Raw genomic sequence first — 19,377 nt, forward strand, 5'->3', positions numbered from 1 at the left:
CTAGGAGAGCACAGACTCCAGGGAGATCATTGCTTTGTAGAGAAGTGTACAGGGGATGTGGCCTCACTGTGGACGCAGGGAAGGATGGGGGCGTCTGTGAAGACTTCCTCCGGAAGGGACATTTGAAGTTGGAGGAGTGTTTAGGGAGAGGTATTGAAGCCAGAAGGACCCAGCAAAGGCAAAGGCTTATAGGCAGCAAAGCATGACCCTCAGGGTAGAGGTGAGAGCTTTGAGGCCCCAGGTGGAGCTGGAGAAGGAGAAGGGACAGGGAGAGGCATATAGCTGAAAAGTAGGTTGGAACCAAAGTAGAAGAGAGAATCTTAGGCAGAAGGGGAATCTGATTAGACCTAATTGTAAGAGCACCTAGGAGAAAGGGCCTGGAGGGAGTCGGAAGGTGGTTGCGGGAACGGAGGTGGGGGAAAACGGCTGTGGTAGTGGATGTACATTCAGGAGAAGTTGCTCGGGAGACATCAGGAGGTTTGGGTGACCCAGAGATGGGGGCAGTGAAGCAAAGCGCCAGAGGCAGGATGGGGCAGGATGGGGCAGGATGCTTATGGACTGAAGTATCCAAATCCAGAAGGGTAAAAAGGAAAGCTTCAGAAATTGTTCCACTCTAGTTAGTATTCATGACCACAGCACAAAGGACGTAGGTTCACTACAGAGCCTTTCAGTTAAAAATGGGTTCCTTTCGAGTGGTTTCTGTGCTCACGGGTTGTTCATGTGTGCCTGGAATGTCTAGGGGCATAGCCACTGCTGCCCATCTAGGGTGACCTCCACGGTGTCAGTGCGCTTTAGCTACATCCCTCAAACGATAGGGCAGGAGAAATATTTCAAGATGATATATATAATCCTAATATACATATGAAAAAATCAGATACTGGAAGGGTCATTGAGATAATAGAGCCCAACCGGAAACAGCCCTTCGAAGTTGTCACTTGCCTTAGGTCTGGTTCGTGGCGAAGCTTAGAACCGTCTTCCGGTGCTACAGCCACACACAACTCAAAACCATGGCTTTTCAGGTGGCAGGAACCTTCCAGGGAGGGAAGACACTTCAGGCTGGTGGGTGTGGTACAGTTTTGCAGTGGAGGAAGTGCTAGGGGGAGGCCCTTACCACCTTCCCTTTCTGTCATCTGTCACTTTTTTATGCTCTTCCCTCCTTCCCCTTCCTCTCCTGGAGCGGGCTCACTCCCCACTCGGCCCCAGGGCCTCATTAGTCATTAGCAACAGCCACAAGAGAAGGGACACAGGGTTGTTGGTGATCAAGAAATGAGTGGGCAGGAAGGAGGTCAATAAATCCAGGAGTTGGATTCCATGGATTGAGGGGCTTGGAAAGAAAGGAAAGTCAAGTCAGAAGCCAGGGGCTGCGAGAACTAATGGGACGCCAATTGTAAGCGGAAACAAAACACAACAGAAATCAGACATTTGACATTTTGAAAGCGAAATAGTGAGGATTATGAGGAAGAAGATTAGACAAATATTTTTTTCATACAGAAATCTGAACACTGCAATCCTCTGGAGATGTTCAGGCATTTGAGATTTGGGAAAAAGTTCTTACATAACCACCCTGGTTATGAGTAAAGAAAACACTTGTATTTAAGCAAATAAAAAGAGCTATCCTTCAGGATAAACTGGACTGGCCATCTGGTGAAAGTTGTTTGTTTTAATATTTATTTGTTTTTGAGAGAGCACAAGCAGGGGAGGTGCAGAGGGAGAGGGGGACAGAAGATCAAGCCCTCTGTGGGGCTTGAACCCACAAACCATGAGATCATGACCCGAGCTGAAGTCAGACACTCAACTGACTGAGCCACCCAGGCACCCCTGTGTAAGGGTCTGCCTTCCTCACACCTGTCATCCTTATAGGATGTGGGGCCAAGCCTTTAAAAATTGAACAACTTCTGCAGTGGATCCTGAATTTTAACAAGCATCAGACTCAGATGGGGAGCTTGCTAGGAATGTAGATTCCTGGACTTTCCCCCAGAAATCTGATTCAATGGCTGCGGGGTGAGATCACAAGTTTATGGATGTCACCAGTTAGGCAGTGCACGTGGTCCACTGGTTCATACTTGGTGAAAGGCTGGCTGTCATGGCACTTCTCAAACTTCCCTGAGGATGTCACCTGGAGGACTTACTTTTGTTTTTATATAAAAGAAAACTTTGAATGCTTGCCCTTAAAAATTATAAAGACTAGGGGCACCGGGGTGACTCAGTTGGGTGTCTGACTTTGGCTCAGGTCATGATCTCACGGTTTGTGAGTTTGAGCCTCATCTCAGGTTCTGTGCTGATGGCTCAGAGCCTGGAGCCTGCTTCAGATTCTGTGCATGTCTCTCTCTCTGCCTCTCCCCCAGTCACGCTCTGTCTCTGTGTCAAAAATAAACATTAAAAAAAAATTGTCTTAATAATAAGGACTATACATGATTTGGAAATAAGACTACCAAACAATGGCCAAATAAGAACTGTCCATTCCATGCCTTCGTTTGGTCACTTGGTCACTCAAATAAAATGTTATCAGCTACTGCTGTTGTTCCTTGTCACCTTCCATTATTTTTGTCCGTGAATTCACCATAGTCTATTTCCCTTTCCATATAAATTCGAGACCCTTCTTCGTATACCAATAGGCCACATCTCTGAAACTTGCCTGGAATGATGACATACTGTGCCACATTGTCATTTGACTGACATCACCCACTTGGTATGCTTCACTTTTCTCTTATTGCCACATCTCATTTGCTGCTGGAGAAAATACTGTGGGTGTTTTTCTTCCACCTGTGTCATGACAGGGTCCTGACCCACTTGCCCTAGTAAATGCACACAATTCAGAGATCTTTCAAGAATGAAACTGCTCGCAATTTCAGACTCTGCTCTTAAAAACTGATCAAGTACCTGTAATACAGTTCTTTGAAATATGGCTTCTATTTTCTTCTTTTCTACAATTTAATCGTTAGCCTTTTCCTGACTCTCTAGGACCACTTGAGCATGTAAAGATTCCTGGTTCCATCCTCAATAAAGTCAGATTTACAAACAAGAGTACCAGGTGATTCTCAACAGGGAAGTTTGGAAAAGCATGGTTTACAGAACTCCCTGGGGCACAATTTTAGGTCCCAACCCCAGAGATTATAATTCCTTTGACCAGAGTGAGTCGGAACAGAGCCCTTGACTCAATTCATCAGGAATGATTAAGAAACATCAGCGGCTATGTATATTAATCAACAGCCCTGGTTAAAAAACTTTTGTCAAGCCTACAAATTAAGAGCAGTAAGGAAAGCTGAAGTGAAAATGTCCTATATTTTTAAAAATCACATTAAAAGGGGCACCTGGCTGGTTCAGTCAGTGGAGCGGGCTAATCCTGATCTCGAGGTCGTGAGTTCAGGCCCCACGTTAGGCACAGAGCTTACTTTAAAAAATCACATCAGATACTCTTTTCACAGGAACATAAAATTTAATGGTTTTGGCCAGCAACATGCTGAATTCCTAGTTAACAGAATTAGGTTTACTGTGGTTTTCATGTTCAGCATCCACAACAGGTTCAATGACTTGGAACTGAGCACTATTCCCAAATGCGGAAGATGTTTTCAGGATTCTCGCAACCAGAGATTTTCCAGCCTCTTTGGTCAATTTTCTAAAAAGTCTATGTACTGCATTTTGGTACCACCAAGAAGATGGAAAAGGATTCTCCTGGAATGAATGACCGAAGCAAAAGCTCTCCGATGAAAACTGAAATCTCTAGTTTACAGCCAAGAGGAGCTTCTGAGAAAGGATTTCCCTTTTCAGGATCATGACACGTTTTACAGGCAGTGCTGCATGGAGGCCTAGCTAAACAGTGCCACTGGCTCAGCCTCCTTTGGGAAAAGCTACAGAGCCACTTCTTTGGAGAGAAGGGTTGAGTGGGTACAAATGTAACAGGAGTCCAAGCACACAGGTAATGCCAAGTTGGCAAGTAGAGTCGAATTCTATGTCCAGTTTTAGGCCAGTGATAGCATGAACTTTAATACTGAACAGACTGAATGAACACTGAGCCCTAATCAAATTTTTTAATGTTTCCTTCTAAATAAGGAGCAATCAATACAGGGAAAGCACCTTTCCACCAGCAAGGGAAGCCTGCAGAGTGAGCTTGTGACAAGGGCTCCTTGTCTAATAGCACCTCCCCTGGGCTGAAAAGGTTAATAAAGGCTTCAGGGAATACTGTGATTAGGACTTTTGCTCTCAGAACTAAGGCTGATGAATCGCTACCAAATACAAGGGCCAGATACAAACTGTGTTAAAACAGTAAACGTTCACAATCTCGTTAGTAACCGCTAGCTCATTCTAATTCCTTCCTGGACGACACTTAACAAATACCCTTAGATGTTCAGATGAAAAAAAGGCAAGTGTGAATTCTTGGAGAACATTAGTAATATTTGGAGTGAAAGAAACTTTCAGAAATGCTTCTGCGTACAAAATAGATGATGGAAACATAAAACGCAGTGAATTCAACTGCTCTCCCTTTTTAATCAGTTTTACAGAATGAGACTGTACATTAGTGATCACATTAGAAGACAGGGTGAGTCTCCTGTACATATACAAGATTGTGCAAGCTCATTAACTGAGGCTTAGGTAAGGTTTTATCAGTTTCGAGAGGAGAGGCAGTACAAAGCTTTTTAGTACAGGAGAAGCACAAGAATACGGTAAACAAGACAGTATCAACTCAGCAGGGGTGAATTTTTAAGGCGTGTGGCCCCTGCCTACACTGTCTGCCATTAACCAAGTGGAGAGGACCTCCCCACTCTCGAACTTAACCATTGCTGAGCGCAGGCCTGTGGGACACATGAGCTCCACCGTGACTCCATAGCTCAACCACACCAACCGTGACAATGCGCAAACTATGTTTCCCTTTCTCTAAGTGTTCTCCAGGGTAATAAAGCCGTTCCTGGTCATCTTACTTCTTGGGTAACCTACATTCTAAGGTATATTAAGTATTAACCTGGGAAATTCTCAAGCATTTTGGCATTCAAAATATCTAAAATACCTCGTCACTGTTAATCTACTTACTAAAAATTCTTTGAGCTTCAAGATGGTTTCTGATTTCCCCCCACCCCCCGAATTATGGCAGTCAAATACAGAATAAATTCACTAGATTTAAAAGAACTAGAAAGAGGGCAAATATAGACTTTTCCTTAAAGAAATAAAGCAGGAACGGAGAAGCAGGAGGAAAACGTTTAGGAAGCTAACCCCGCTACATTTCTATCCCTCCCATGCAACCCACTAATGATTTTGAGCAAGTGTGGTCCTCCTTTTCCCTTTCCACACCCAATCACATCAGAGAACGGGGTCTTTAAAGCCTCACCCATTTAAAACATGAAGTTGACCTTTACTTGGCTCAAACCGGAATCCGCAAGGCAGGTTACACAAAGATGGTGCTGGATGGGCACGAGCGCTCAGCTGCTGGGTCTGACGAGAGCGAAGCCTCACTACCATTTGGGCCAGGTTCCTGTTCTCTGGCTTAGCACCTCAGCAACGTGTATATTGAAAGTCTGGATTAAACAAAGGCTTCCAGGACGCAACAGGAAAAGGGAAAACCATGCATCACATCTATTTTCAATCCCTCACGAAGCCTAATTCTCTTACTACAGCAATTTAATATCTGTAGAAAAAAAGGCTTTCACAAGCAGGTTTTAAAAAGAAAAAGCAGAAGCCAGCAATTCCTGGGGCTGAGACGTAAACTGAAGCAGAGAAAGAAAACAAAAACGTTTACCAGGTTTAAACAAAAATAGTAATTTTATGAAGACAATCCTCAGTCTGTGTTTCTCCTGCTTAACTTTCAGGAAGCAGAATATTAACACAAAACATAAACTGATTTTTCACTAGAGAAGTTAACTGTAGAATATTTCAGTGAACTGAGCCACTCTCTCTCCATTTAACAACATCATTGCAAATTCCACATAATACTCAGCGGCTACTGTTTCCTATGGGTGATTTTATACTTTTGCACTAATCCCTCATATAAAATAAGTGCTGGGAGGAAATGTAATAAGAACCAAAGAACAACTATCCCTCCTTCCCAAAGGAGCAAAGTCAAATTACTCCCTGTCTCCCACCCTACCGCTGCCACGCAGATAGTCACCAACTCCTAAATTCAGAAATCAACACTATAAGAAAATCATGCCATGAAATCAAGCCAGCAAAATGGCTGATGCTGATTGGTTCTTGCTCCTAAAAGGGTTTGCAGAGGGAGATGTAGCTACTCCTTAAAGAGCCGGGCTGTGCTTCTCCGCCAGCCAGCTCCCGAGTTAAGCCCCAGGCCCGGGCCTCTGTCTCAGAGGTGTAATCGGGTGCCAGATCCCTGGGGTTCCACCCTCACCCCTGGCCCCAGCACTGCATGGCTCTTACCTCCTGCCTCCAGCACAGCCCTACACCCACAACTCACCACCTTCTCCTCCACAGAAAAGAGCCCTGTGCAATGTCCACAGCTTCGTATTTATTTCTATAGTGATAACACAGAATGGATTTAGCAACCATTTGGAGAGGAAAAAAAATCCGTTAAAGCCCATAAAAATGAATTTCAACTATTCCAAGTCTTCTATTGACTTAACATTTATTGAATCAAATACTGAAATAAATGGACTCGCCCTAGGTCTTAGAAATCGTGTCAGACTGCTTGTCTTGTAAAGTATTTAATGACAGGATCTGACTTCTAATACGTAGGCAGGTTTGACAGTCACAGCCCATGAAGCACAGGACTCTACACAGATTTCTTGACCTAACATTCAAAAGGACATTTTGTAGTACTAGTTTAATTTTGATCTCTCCCTAAAAGGCAGAAACCACATCCCACACTCCTATGTAACTTATCTCGGTATTCTAAAATAAATGAATGAGAAGAGATGGGAGCATAAAGAAAATCCAGCTTCTTTAGGCACAATTAAACACAGAGGTCTCGGAGAGAAGAAGATGGCCTCCGGATTCATCTGCTCACCGCTGTTTGTCACAGTTCCCTTAAAAATGCCTAGAAATGCTGCTAGCAACAAGGGACTCAAAGTATGGGACTGAGTTTGTTATAAAAGAAGCTAACCAAGTTTAGGAAACATACAGAGTGAGAGCAGTCAGGGATGACTTACACCCCAGACTTGTGCTTGAAGCTCTGGTGTGCCTCCCTAGCCAATTTCTCACACACCAACACCCATTCCTGATTAATTATCAATATACAATCAAACCAAAATACTGAAACCCAGACTTTTGTTCAGAAGAGGGAAATAAAGGCACAGAAACCTGCCAAAATAGATTTTTTTCCATAAGAATAATATGGTTGATTAAAATAGTTTATCACTAGTAAAACTTGTATCACTAGAGCAGACAATACAAATTAGTTTTTTAAAAAATGACATTCACTGAATTCCTGGTCTGTCATTCAATGTGAATAATCATCAAAAATATATTACAATGAAAGGTTTAAAAGGAGTTCTGTTTGGGGTTTCTACACTGTATTTAGTATGTACCACAGTAGCATGTTAGGTATCTACTGTTCCTCTGTATGTAACGCATGGCGATTAAACAGTCTACCTCGCTCCTCCTGCAGGCTCAAAGACGTCTGTGGTGAGGAATGTCTAAGTGATTGTTATACCCCTCATCAAAGGCAGGCTTGTGCATCAAACTCCACACCTAGAAAGTTCAAGAAACTGTTTTACACTTTAATAAATATTTCTGTGTATTTGTTTGTTGCTTTTAAGCTCAGCTTAAACTTTGTCAAGGAAACCATTTCACAAGAGGGTACGTCACAACCTACTATCAGCAATATTCCTTGTTTATTAGAATCTGAAGATGTCCATATTACATCAAATATAAATATATATTATATTTACATTTCCTTCTTAGCTTTTCGATCTAGGTGAGTGTATTTATATAATGCCACTAATGTCACCACTATTATAATCCTCAGTGCAACTGCTATTTTCCTTCCATTAGATGCATAGAAGATTACGCAGCATCTAAAAAGAGGTGTACTGTTCTTTTCTTTTTCTTGTTTTTTTAAATAAAAGGAAAGAATGGGTATTCGTGAATGGAGATCTAGGAATTTTCTAGATTTTGTTCTGTTTTTTAATATTTCAAAATACCTGAAAAATGTGGTCCCTTTTTGCAGTACTAGTCTCTACTTGGGACAAGAAAATAACCAAATATGCAACAGAAAAGAAAAGAGCCCAAAGAAAAGAGAACCTGCTTGTTAGCTCATTAATCTGTTTAGTAAAGATCTGTTTTAAAATGTCTGAACGCTGTACAATATTATACAAAAACAATCTTCAGCCTTCAAAGCAGCTGGTACATTTTCTAAGAGAGCTGTTTGCCCGCCTAACAGTCTACTGCCTCGGTGGGCCTTGGTCTTGGTCACTTCCGGTCATCAATCGTTTTAATGAATTCCACCGCTGCCGTGAACTGCATCCACCAGTAGGACTCCTCTCCAGACAGACAGCTGGCATAAAAGCTACTGATATACTGGACGGTAGACAGCAAACAGGGTGGATTTGCCTAGAGAAGTGAAAACGAAGAGAGTCAATTACTCAGATGTACAACTCCGCGAAAACCCTCTAAGCTCACATCTTCCAATGTCTTCCTATGAAAGAGACACCAGTCCTTTTGAAAATAATTCCCAGGGGCGCCTGGGTGGCGCAGTCGGTTAAGTGTCCGACTTCAGCCAGGTCACGATCTCGCGGTCCGTGAGTTCGAGCCCCGTGTCAGGCTCTGGGCTGATGGCTCGGAGCCTGGAGCCTGTTTCCGATTCTGTGTCTCCCTCTCTCTCTGCCCCTCCCCCGTTCATGCTCTCTCTCTGTCCCAAAAATAAATTAAAAAAAAAAGAAAAAAAAAAGTTGGAAAAAAAGAAAATAATCCCCAAAGTCTTCTTCGGGAGCAATTTATAAACCTTAGCCACTATGAGTAACAACGGTATACTGGAAAGGCAACTCAGGTTCTAATGCCAGCTGAACTATCTAGACCTTTCTATCCTTGTAAGTCAATGAAGCTTGCTGGTCCTTATGGAGGCTGAACTAATCCTAGTGGACTTTACTCAACACATCCCAGGATTCCAGAACGTTAGATAAGGAAATAAAGGCTGTACACCAATTGAGAAAGAAAAAAAACTAAAAAGATAATATGGTGAGCTGCCTGCTTTTTCACTTTCTTCACATAGACAGAAAGGACACAGGCGTTGTAAGTGGTTGGGAGGACACACTAAGGCCTGTGCCCCAGAACGAGCTCGCACTGGCTCTGCAAAGAACGAGACACATCACACCTGGAAGATACAAGGACAACGGCCGACAGCAGGAGTCGGGAAGGCTGACCGCACACTGATCCTATAGGCTGCCGACTGAGCTAAGAATTCAGATTGCAGAAGTACCGCAATATCAAGAATTAGTAAAACATATGTCAGATATACTTTAGACGTCAACAGGTGGTCTGAGCTAACTGGAACACATAAGTGACACAGTCACTTGGCAGCTGTGTGCGCTCAAACTGCATGGTTCCCCTGAAAATGCTCACAATAAACCATTTAAACGATGACATTTCAATTTTAAAGTAAAAAAAAAAAAAAAAAACACAAGAGACACCAGTACATTTTAAGATAATATGGCACGGGGGCGCCTGGGTGGCCCAGTAGGTTAAGCATCTGACTTCTGATTTCGGCTCAGGTCATGATCTCACAGTTCATGGGATCAAGCCCCACGTCAGGCTCTGTGCTGACAGCCCAGAACCTGCTTGGGATTCTCTCTCTCCCTCCCTCTATCCCTTCCCTGCTTGCTCTCTCTCCCTCTCTCAAAATAAATAAACAAACCTTTAAAAAGATAACATGGCACAATTACAAAATAAGAGGCCAAAAGGAGACAGGTGTTTGGTAGATTTGACGGTTCAGGTGACAAGGACTATGAGGAATTCAGTGTGGAAGAAGATGGTAAGAGCACAATAAAAAGAATTTTCCCTCATTCACTCACTCAATAATTACATACCGAGCCCCAACCAAGAACCTCAGGCATGTAAAAGTTGAAAATGTTCATCTAGGAATCCGGTCCTCCTATCCTTTCTTTCGAAAATCTTAACTTTTGGACAGAACAAGACTTCACATTAGACTCTTTCTGGGTAACACAGAGCTTGAGACTGGGAAGAGCACGTGAAGCCCCGCACCAACCTGCTCGGAACCGCCAAATAAACTCTCTTCATTAATAGTAGTGAGGGGCCCACCTTTATCAACACAAATACCAAAACAGGGACAAAGTCATCTGCTCCGGGGACGGAGTCCTCATTGGCCAGACTCAGGAGGTTCATGATCGTGGAGCACATTCGCAGGATGCACTGCACTTTGTCCCGGGGCGTCTTGTAAGCACTTATTGTCCTGATTTCTGACTGTGCGGATGGCCATGGTGCCTCCCGAAGATAAACCTAAGCGAGATCACAAACAGGCCCGAATCTTGAATTCAACAGCAACTACAGGAAGCAACCAGGACAACGTCCATGTCAGGAAGCAGAAGGGTAAGCTTGGTGCCTTTTCCTTTCTTCTGTAAAACCAGACTGTGGTTCCCTCCCTTCCACTAAGACTGAAGTTTAGTAAATTTTTAAATAATTTGCTTTGCATTTTCAAATGAATCAATCCTCCATTAATGGAGGAAAGGACATATGATAACACCAACCTAGACCTCATAAAATGCCAAACAATTATCTTTCTTAAATAGCTAGAATGGAACTTCTCTACAAGGAGCAGCTGATTCTAAAAGTACAAACAAGCTACTTCTGAAGGAAAATATCGTAAAAATATGTTACCTTTGTTGCAGTAGTTCTAGAAAGAACAGATTAAAAAAAACCAAGGTAATTTATAAACTTATACTGACACTTCATTAGTGGGGACACTAATAAAACAACCAGAAAAGTCAAATACCTGAAATTTTCCATTATTTTGTAGATGTTGTATGACACTAACAGGTAACTTTGATGTCACATTCAGATTCAATTTGTTCCCCTGGAATAGCTGTCACATTCTGTGGAGTGCCACCAGATCCCTTACTCGAATGGGACATTTCTGCAGAAACCTGGCTACAAAAACATCCCTGGAGATCAAGGCTGCTGCAGGCGGAACAGGTGGAGGCAGAAGCCCCGCCCGCACGCTGAGTGGCATCTGGGCAGGGGCCCCTCGGTGCAGCCCTCCTCCTCCTCTCCCCAAGGCCCCTTCCATGCCAGGATATGTTAATCCTAGGACCTCTGAGAACTTTAAAGTTCGAAATACCTTGAATGCAAATTGTGTTTTATAATTTATTATGTTCTGAACGCGCATGTGGCGTTATCAAGCGACTACTAATACTACATAAAACTGTATTACCTCTGGTATCTGTAGAGCTCTGTGATTCGCAGTCACTACTTTAGACAATCTCTGAATATGTTCATGAAGGACCCTGAAAACCCCAAAAACACATACGTAAATACATATTTCAGAAAAAAAGGCACATAAAAAATGTTCTTTTTCAAAACATTTAAAACGTTAAGACTTCTTTCGAGAGACAGATTACGATTACAGTTGAGACGCTTAGCTGTAAGTATTCCCTCCTGTCAAAAGTGTCTCACACTTAGGATCTCCTTAGAAATGCTGAGTGGGCTAAGGGGAGGCAAGGAGAGTAGGGACATCCTTCCTTCCCAGCCCAGTTCAGCATTCCAAAGGAGAAAGGGGAGGAGCCCTAGCCCAGAAGCCACCCGGACACACTCATTAGTAAAAAGCACAGAGGAAGTAGAGGGATTAAAAGCCAGAAACCAAAGACCACAGAAGCTCAGACAGAGAAGGGACTCTGAGAACACTCAACCTCTCTCCTATTTCATAGATGAAAATAATCAGGCTTAGACAGGTGAAAGGCTTGCCTGAGGTCACACAAGGGTTAGCAGCAGGGGCTAAACCCAGCCTTCCTGGCTTCTACTGTTTTTTCCGGAGCACTGGTTAACTGTGCACTCTATAAAACCTGAAGACATGCCACGGAGGAGAGGGTACCTAATACTGCTCTTTGCAGGAAATACAGTTTGAATGCCCCTACTCCCATTTATCCCATTCTGGAAGCTAAAAACTGGTCTCCGGAAAGAAAATATGTCCCATTTGGTGAATGAGGCACAGAAGCTGGGGTGTGCCTCTTAATGTTTATTTATTTTTGAGAGAGAGAGAGAGAGAGACAGAGCGTGAGCGGGGGAGGGGCAGAGAGAGAGGGAGACACAGAATCCAAAGCGCAGTCCAGGTTCCAAGCTGTCAGAACAGAGCCCGACGTGGGCCTCGAACCCACGAACCGTGAGATGACCCGAGCTGAAGTCGGATGCTCAACTGACTGAGCCCCCCAGGCGCCCCATGGGGTGTGCCTCTTAGACTATGAAGAGCGGGAGAGGCAGGCTAGAACAACCCTAACCCATTCACAGAAGAGTGAGTGCTCTCAAACATACATGTAAGACCTTAGCATTTCTGTGAAAGAAAGCTTCTATTAACCACTCATGACTCATCCTGAGGTCCTATCACATGGACCCCTTGAGAGTCACTGGCACAGTAAGCTGGTGTTACTGCTGGGGACAGAGTAGCCACCTCAACATGCCTGGGGCAGAAACAGGGTTGTGAAGCAGTGTTCAAGAAAGTGCAAGAGAGGGAAAATGAAAATGAGAAATCACCCATAGTCTCATTACCCCAAATATAACCACTGTTACCACTCCAGGTTTCTTTTTTTTTTTTTTTTTTCCCCAGGATAAATTTTTTTTAGGATTACTTTTTAAAACCAGCTTTATCGAGACATGACTCATACATCATAGATTTCCAGATATTTTTTGATATTCAAACATACAGCTTTTCATTCTTAATAAATAAATAATGAGCATACAGAAGCCAAGCCCTGTGCTTGATGCTGGGACAGAGTGGTAACTAACAGCGATATGTTCCTGCTCTCACGGAGACGACAATCCAGTGGAGGAGAGAAGCGTTCACCAGATGACCACACACAGCAGGGATCACTAAGGGGGTGATTCTGCACCTCCCCTCCTCCCAAGGGACATCTGGCAATGTCTGGAGACATTCTGGTTCTTACAACTGGTGGGGAACTACCAGCATCTCCCGTGTACAGACCAGAGATGCTGCCAAACATCCTGCAAGGCACACAGCAGCCTCCCACACCAAGGAGTTACCTGGCCCCACGTGCCAGTAGTGCCAGGCCGAGGAACTGTGACTCTACCAGATGTGAAACCCCAACAGTGGCAAGTGCTAAAGAAAGGTACGCAGGTCCGAGAGAGCCCTGCCAGGGACTGACCCTGGTCAGAAAGGTCAGAAGAGTAGTGCTGCAGTCAAGATGTGAAGGATAAGGAAGAGCAGGAAGAGGAAAGAAGGGGAGAACAGCTAAGGCAGAATAGCAGCAGGGCCTTCCAGGAAGGCCATACCGATTGATATGCCCTCCGGCCCAATTCCCCACTCCCTGAAAACAGAGTGCTATCCTTCTTTCTCCCTTGTCACTCAGATGGGGGAAAACGATAGCACGCACCGCCTTTACTGGCATCACTAAGTCTCATGCACAGCTTGTGTAAAACACGGGACTGGCTGATGTACCCCTACGTGGTCAACACAGGTGCGGTAAACATGGGAGTGCTCACTGGTCACGAAGTATGTCCCCATCCTGGTTAGGGTAGAAAGCAAGCTTGAAAATCCGATTCATCACACTTCGTTCAATGGCCAGCTGAGCATCCTGAAGCTGCTCCTCACTCGCGTTCTGCCATATGACGTCCTGGGCCATCGCACCGTAAAGGAACTGCAGAAAATCCTCTACCTGAGCAGTTTTATCATCAGCTGCTGTGAGTTTCTGAAAGTCTCCAATGCAAAATAATAATTTTTTATACTATCTGAATAATCTTAAAAAGGAAATTACAGAAATCATTTTAATCACTAGCTCTGCAGATATTATGTTCTTAAAGCCAAAAGTGTATATGGATATGGCTTATTTTAGGAGAATGTGGTCAGATCATTAAAATCAGAAGATAGGTAAGAGATATGCAAAAGTTTAAAAGCAAGGGGTTTGTCATAAAAATGACATACTTTGAAAAAAAAAGGTTTTTTTGACTTTAAGAAAAAAAATAAAAATTTAAAAACGATATAAAAATGACATACTTTCACTAATGTATAGACTTACTGAATCTCTACACTGTACACCTAAAACTAATAGAACACCATATATATATTAATTATAGTGGAATTTAAAAAATTAAAAAGTTAAAAGCTTTTTAAAAATGATATGCTTTATTTTTAAATGTGAGAAAAACATACACAGGATCCAAAACTCTAACCAATTTTCCCAATTTTGTATAAACTACAGATATTCGATCCAGGATAAAAATGGAATGTATTGGTTGGACATTAAGGTTTAATTAAGAATCCATAAAACACGTGGGAATTTAAGGGACTACTTGTAGACATGCAGATACTCAAATTAGCAAAACAAAAATTTCCAAATCTCCCCACGAATCCATGGCTGAAGAGATGCTTCAACTAAAGGTCTTTAGTTACCTTGAATGAATTCCCTGATCTTCTTTTCTTTGCTCTCAAGCAGCAACCTTACACAGACGGTGGTAAAGTATCGATTGGCCACCTCTTTGTCCCGCAAGACCCTTTGCAGTAGCCTTTCCAGGTGAGCCTGCGTGGTCTGCAGTCCTTGCCGACAGCGAGTGAGATAAGCAATATAGGGGGCCCTTTTCCTAAAAGGAAATATGCTTTGCAGGACATCACATACGTACAGTGCACACTTTTTTGGAGACTAAGCGTCTTAATTTTTTCTCTCATAGACTTTGGTTTTACCAATTAGCCACGTCAGGCTACAGACAACTGTCTTGAGGACTAATAATGCTGCCTGCTTAAGAAACAGAACCATTGTGCGTAGTTGTGAAGAATAACGTCTACTGGGCTGAACACTTAGCTACCCAACTCACTAAATGTTGCTAAGTCCCTTGGCATCGTTGGTCTATTTTATCTTGGCCCACAGTCTCCATGTTGGTAGGGTAGGACCTCATACTTCACAGGAAATTGATAGCTATAGAAGACTAAAATAATTACAAAATATAGGTTAATACACCACTAGACCATTAAACGTATCATCAATTATTTGCTTATAGTCTAATTGTAACAATCACTAAAGTGCCCATTCCCTAAGCCCAGGGGCCTCTTCATTTCCCAAGGATCTCTATTACATTCTTCTCCTGAACTGTTAGCAAAGGGCTAGCAGCAGACAGAGGGCAGCAATTTTTAGGCCTACTCCTTCCCTACTCCAGGAAATAGTTTTTCCTATCACCCCAAAAAAAAGGAGAAGGATATCCTAGCTATTCTGGCCTCACCTCTGCTAGCACGGCTTCTGTGCAAAGCTGAAGGAAACTGAATTTCTCTGTTAGTCAGAACTGCTCATTTACAACTACACTTCCAGATAAATATCCAAACGTGTTCGTCATCCGGGTAAACACAGCCAAGCACATTGCAGCAAGCCCAGATTCACTTGTGAAATAAAAAAAGACACGTGGAGCTGAAAATAGGCTGACAAGTGAAGCAAGCTGGGCAATTACCTGTAGTCCTCGGCAATAGAGGCCAGCAGTTTCCTACAAGTTCTGTTATCAAAGCGGCACACACAGCGCATAGTTTCTTGAAGTTGAGCCATTAAGTTCTTATCTTGTAAGTTAATTGCTTCAGCTATTTGAACTTTTAGGAAGCAAACAATTTCATTGTCTAAACAAACAAACAAAAGAATTCTGTTATTGTTGAGAATTTCCATTGTATACCATCCCTCAGCCTTTGGGATATCCCATTCTGCTCTACCATGGATCAGCAGAACTAAACCATATGGAATTGTTACACAGCTTAAATACAGTGGAATACAGGCGGTTTCATATGATCAACCTATAAATACAGGAAAAACTTACCTTCTGGGTCTGTGTGGTCTGGTAGACCATTCCTTGTTGAATGGGTTAGCACTGGGAAAGCAACGGAATCCGCAGAGCAAAGAGCAAGTCTCAGTTTCTTTTTTGCATCTCTGAAGAATGAACCAAAAGTACATTAATTTCTTTATCCAGAGATGGTCATATTTTATGAACACTCACTATACAAACTAATATGCTACCTCAGGACTCAGATGTTTCGAGCAGAAATAAATAAAAAATTAATTTTTAATTTACTGACAGCTCACTTAAAGGAACAGGCTTTACTTGTTACCCGAGGAGCAAGGCTATATAAAAATGCTCTGGGCAAGGACTATTCTGTAAAGTCACCAGAATCAAACAAATCCTTTTGGACCCTGTAACATAAACCAAATCCCACAATGGCCACTGGGAGGAGAATGAGAAAGCGCCATGATGCCAGGGTCAGGAGGGACCACAGAAGTCACCAGAACCATCTCACCATCCAAATTAAGGACACTGTCCACCAGGTCTCCTGAGAAAGGTTGATCTTGACACAAGACAAGCTCACCACTCGACAAGAAGCCCTTTCTATCACTCTACTGCTTGAAACTGCGGCTCACCCTACCACCCACTTGGTCTCCCCCAGCATTTCCCACGTGGGCAGAGAGCTTGGGGTCTGCAAAGGCACTGCCACTTGTTTCATTTAAAGGACGTATGTGGTCCCTGTGAGCACACGAGGTGGATGTTTCTTCACTCCTGAATTACAGTGTTTGATGTATGGAATCCAAAGTGAAGCAAGGTTTTCTCAGGAAACTGCATTTCATTCATTCTCTCTGCTTTATACATTTTTTTTTTTTTTTTTGGTTTGGTTTTTTTCTCTTAAGAGAGAGAGCACAAACGAAGGAGAAGGCCAGAGGGATAATCTTGAGCAGGCTCCACAGTCAGCACAGAGCCTGATGTGGGGTTCGATCCCACAACCATGGGATCAGGACCTGAGCCGAAATCAAGATTCAGATGCTCAACTGAACGAGCCACCCAGATGACTCCCCTGCTTTATACATTTACTAGATGGCTCAATGAATCCTGACTTGCAGTGACAGCAGTGCTGATGGAAAGTCCAAACCCACAAATTCGCAACCCTCTCAAAGAAATACCTGTACGAAAAAGCGGAGTCCTGAGGGTGGGCCGCTTGGCTCGCGGAGTCCGGGAGATCATCAGCCGACATGTTCTGCAGTGTTTCCTCACGAGGAGAGTCCTGTGCACTCTCACCATCACCCATGACCTCTACACAAACCCACCCCCAGAGAGGATAAGCAGGTTAACCTGGGGGTCTAGCACTAGTACGTGTTCAGAGCAACTCAACAATAAATTTGCACTGTGCTTTTCAGCCGGAGTGCTTGGAGAAAGAAGGAAAAGCATTCATTTAAACAAGCTGATAGCAATGACAATAAATCAAGGGAGCAGTTGTTGAGAAGCGAATGATTTTTACTTCCTGTACCAATCTTAACTCAAAACAACAAACGTCTGTGACTAAACAGATAACGCTCTAATCAGATTCACTGAACCACAGAACCAAGAGGAGCCTCAAAAATCATTCTACATAAAACCCTCTTTTATAGACATGGGGTCTTGCCCAATCAGAAAGCGGCTTGCTGTAAAGCCCTGGGTTAGCTGGCTGCTGAGGTGAACCACGCGCCCTAGTAAGGAGGCTGGGAGACCTGAGCGCCCTTCCCACTGCCCAAGAATGAGCTGGGACGAACTCACAAATGCAGCCAGGACCAATCTGTGGTTCCCGCAGCGGTTTTTATGTTTCTAATTAACCAATTTAGAGAATATGTTCATGTACAAAATCAAAAGGAATAAAAATTCATTAGTATAATAAAGATCCTGTCCTTACATAGAGCAAATATGTTTACTAGGAGATAATTTCAAATGCTTCAGGAAAAAATACATGGAGAGAAGGTGGCAAAATGTTAACACCTGATAAAGGTAGAGGGAATATGGACCTCCACTGTACTATTCTTTCAAATCTTTTGTTATTTATTTTTTCAAAATAGTAAGTATGGGAAGTTCTCCTCTACTCCGGCTTCCCACTGTGCTCCCTATGAATTTCCCTTGAGTCAGCTCACATTACAGGTTTGTCAGATTCTTCCAGAGACACTGTGCACATACAAGCATAAACACATGTGTATACAATTTATGCTTTTATATACTTTTCCTCTCCTCTTCATCATGGGGATTATACCATATTTTTCTGAACACTATTCAAAGTAGCTATTAAAAAGCTACTTTTTATTCAGATCACTTTTTTCTTTTTTTTTCAACGTGTTTTATTTATTTTTGGGACAGAGAGAGACAGAGCATGAACGGGGGAGGGGCAGAGAGAGAGGGAGACACAGAATCGGAAACAGGCTCCAGGCTCCGAGCCATCAGCCCAGAGCCCGACGCGGGGCTCGAACTCACGGACCGTGAGATCGTGACCTGGCTGAAGTCGGACGCTTAACAGACTGCGCCACCCAGGCGCCCCTCAGATCACTTTTTTCACTGTGATACCAAAGTTAGTACAGTTGACCCTTGAACAACACAGGTTTGAAATGCATGGGTCCACATATATATGGATTTGTTTTCCTTATTTTTTTTTTAATTTTATTTTTAAGCAATGTCTACACCCAAAGCAGGGGCTCAAACTCACAACCCCAAGATCAAGAGTCATAGGCTCTTCCGACTGAGCCAGTCAGGCACCCCTACATGGATTTTTTTCAATAAATACATACGGTACTGTGACTGTATTTCCTTAACAATGATTTCCTTAACAACACTGTCTTTCCTCTAGCTTACTTTACGGTAAGAATACAGTGTATTAAACGTGTAACATACAGATATGTGTTAACTATTTGTTACTGTTAAGGTTTCCAGTCAACAGCAGGCTATTAGCAGTTAAGTTTTGGGGGAGTCAAAAGTCGCATATAAATTTTTAACTATGCAGGAGGTTGGTGCCCCTACCCCCTTTCCCACCTGCCACCCCCACACTGTTTAGGGTTAAGTATATTCAAATCTTTATCATGATTATCACCTGTACTTTCATAGTTTGCCATTGCTCCTTCACTGGGGCTGGTTCGTTTAATGGCATTCCTGTATTTGTCCAGAATATCCTCAGCGACCTGAGCTTGTGCACTGAGTCTAGGGCTGGGATCATCTGCAGGGGAAAGGAGAGTGAGAGAATTAGCTTCCCTTGGTTTGCACCAACTCTGGTGTTAGTATGATACCAGTAGCATAATCCCAAAGACGGATTAGGAGGTGAGACTTAAAAAGAGCACATATCTCAGTGTTAAGAGGCACCATGCAGCTGCCTGCTCGTCCCATTTCTAGGTCTGAGAGCCTTGCCAAAGCACGCAATTGGGAGGATTAGCTCCACTTTCTCATCATCGCCAAAATTCTGCATGATGGTGTTAAGAAATTCAGTGCAGACTAAATGGATGATGGGTTTCTAAA

General features: G+C 43.1%; 1 protein-coding gene and 1 pseudogene across 5 annotated transcripts in view; both read right to left on the minus strand.

Annotated features, from left to right (window-relative positions):
- Positions 1-1,686: 1,686 nt before the first annotated feature.
- Positions 1,687-2,928, minus strand: LOC131490946 (single-stranded DNA-binding protein, mitochondrial-like; annotated as a pseudogene).
- Positions 2,929-4,461: 1,533 nt separating this feature from the next.
- The window catches only part of GAPVD1 (GTPase activating protein and VPS9 domains 1), a 72,624-nt gene continuing 57,708 nt past the window's right edge, over positions 4,462-19,377 (minus strand). For all 5 annotated transcript variants that reach the window (XM_058694126.1, XM_058694123.1, XM_058694125.1 and 2 more), the window contains 9 exons: positions 18,959-19,081; positions 17,040-17,169; positions 15,910-16,019; positions 15,556-15,715; positions 14,513-14,700; positions 13,606-13,819; positions 11,327-11,399; positions 10,198-10,395; positions 4,462-8,493 (listed from right to left, as the gene is read on the minus strand). In XM_058694126.1, the coding sequence (XP_058550109.1) occupies positions 8,353-8,493; positions 10,198-10,395; positions 11,327-11,399; positions 13,606-13,819; positions 14,513-14,700; positions 15,556-15,715; positions 15,910-16,019; positions 17,040-17,169; positions 18,959-19,081 (1,337 nt within the window). In that variant the 3' untranslated portion in view covers positions 4,462-8,352. The remainder of the gene's footprint in view (positions 8,494-10,197; positions 10,396-11,326; positions 11,400-13,605; positions 13,820-14,512; positions 14,701-15,555; positions 15,716-15,909; positions 16,020-17,039; positions 17,170-18,958; positions 19,082-19,377) is intronic.

Source organism: Neofelis nebulosa, chromosome 12 (assembly GCF_028018385.1).
Source record: "Neofelis nebulosa isolate mNeoNeb1 chromosome 12, mNeoNeb1.pri, whole genome shotgun sequence".
Lineage (NCBI taxonomy): Eukaryota > Metazoa > Chordata > Mammalia > Carnivora > Felidae > Neofelis > Neofelis nebulosa.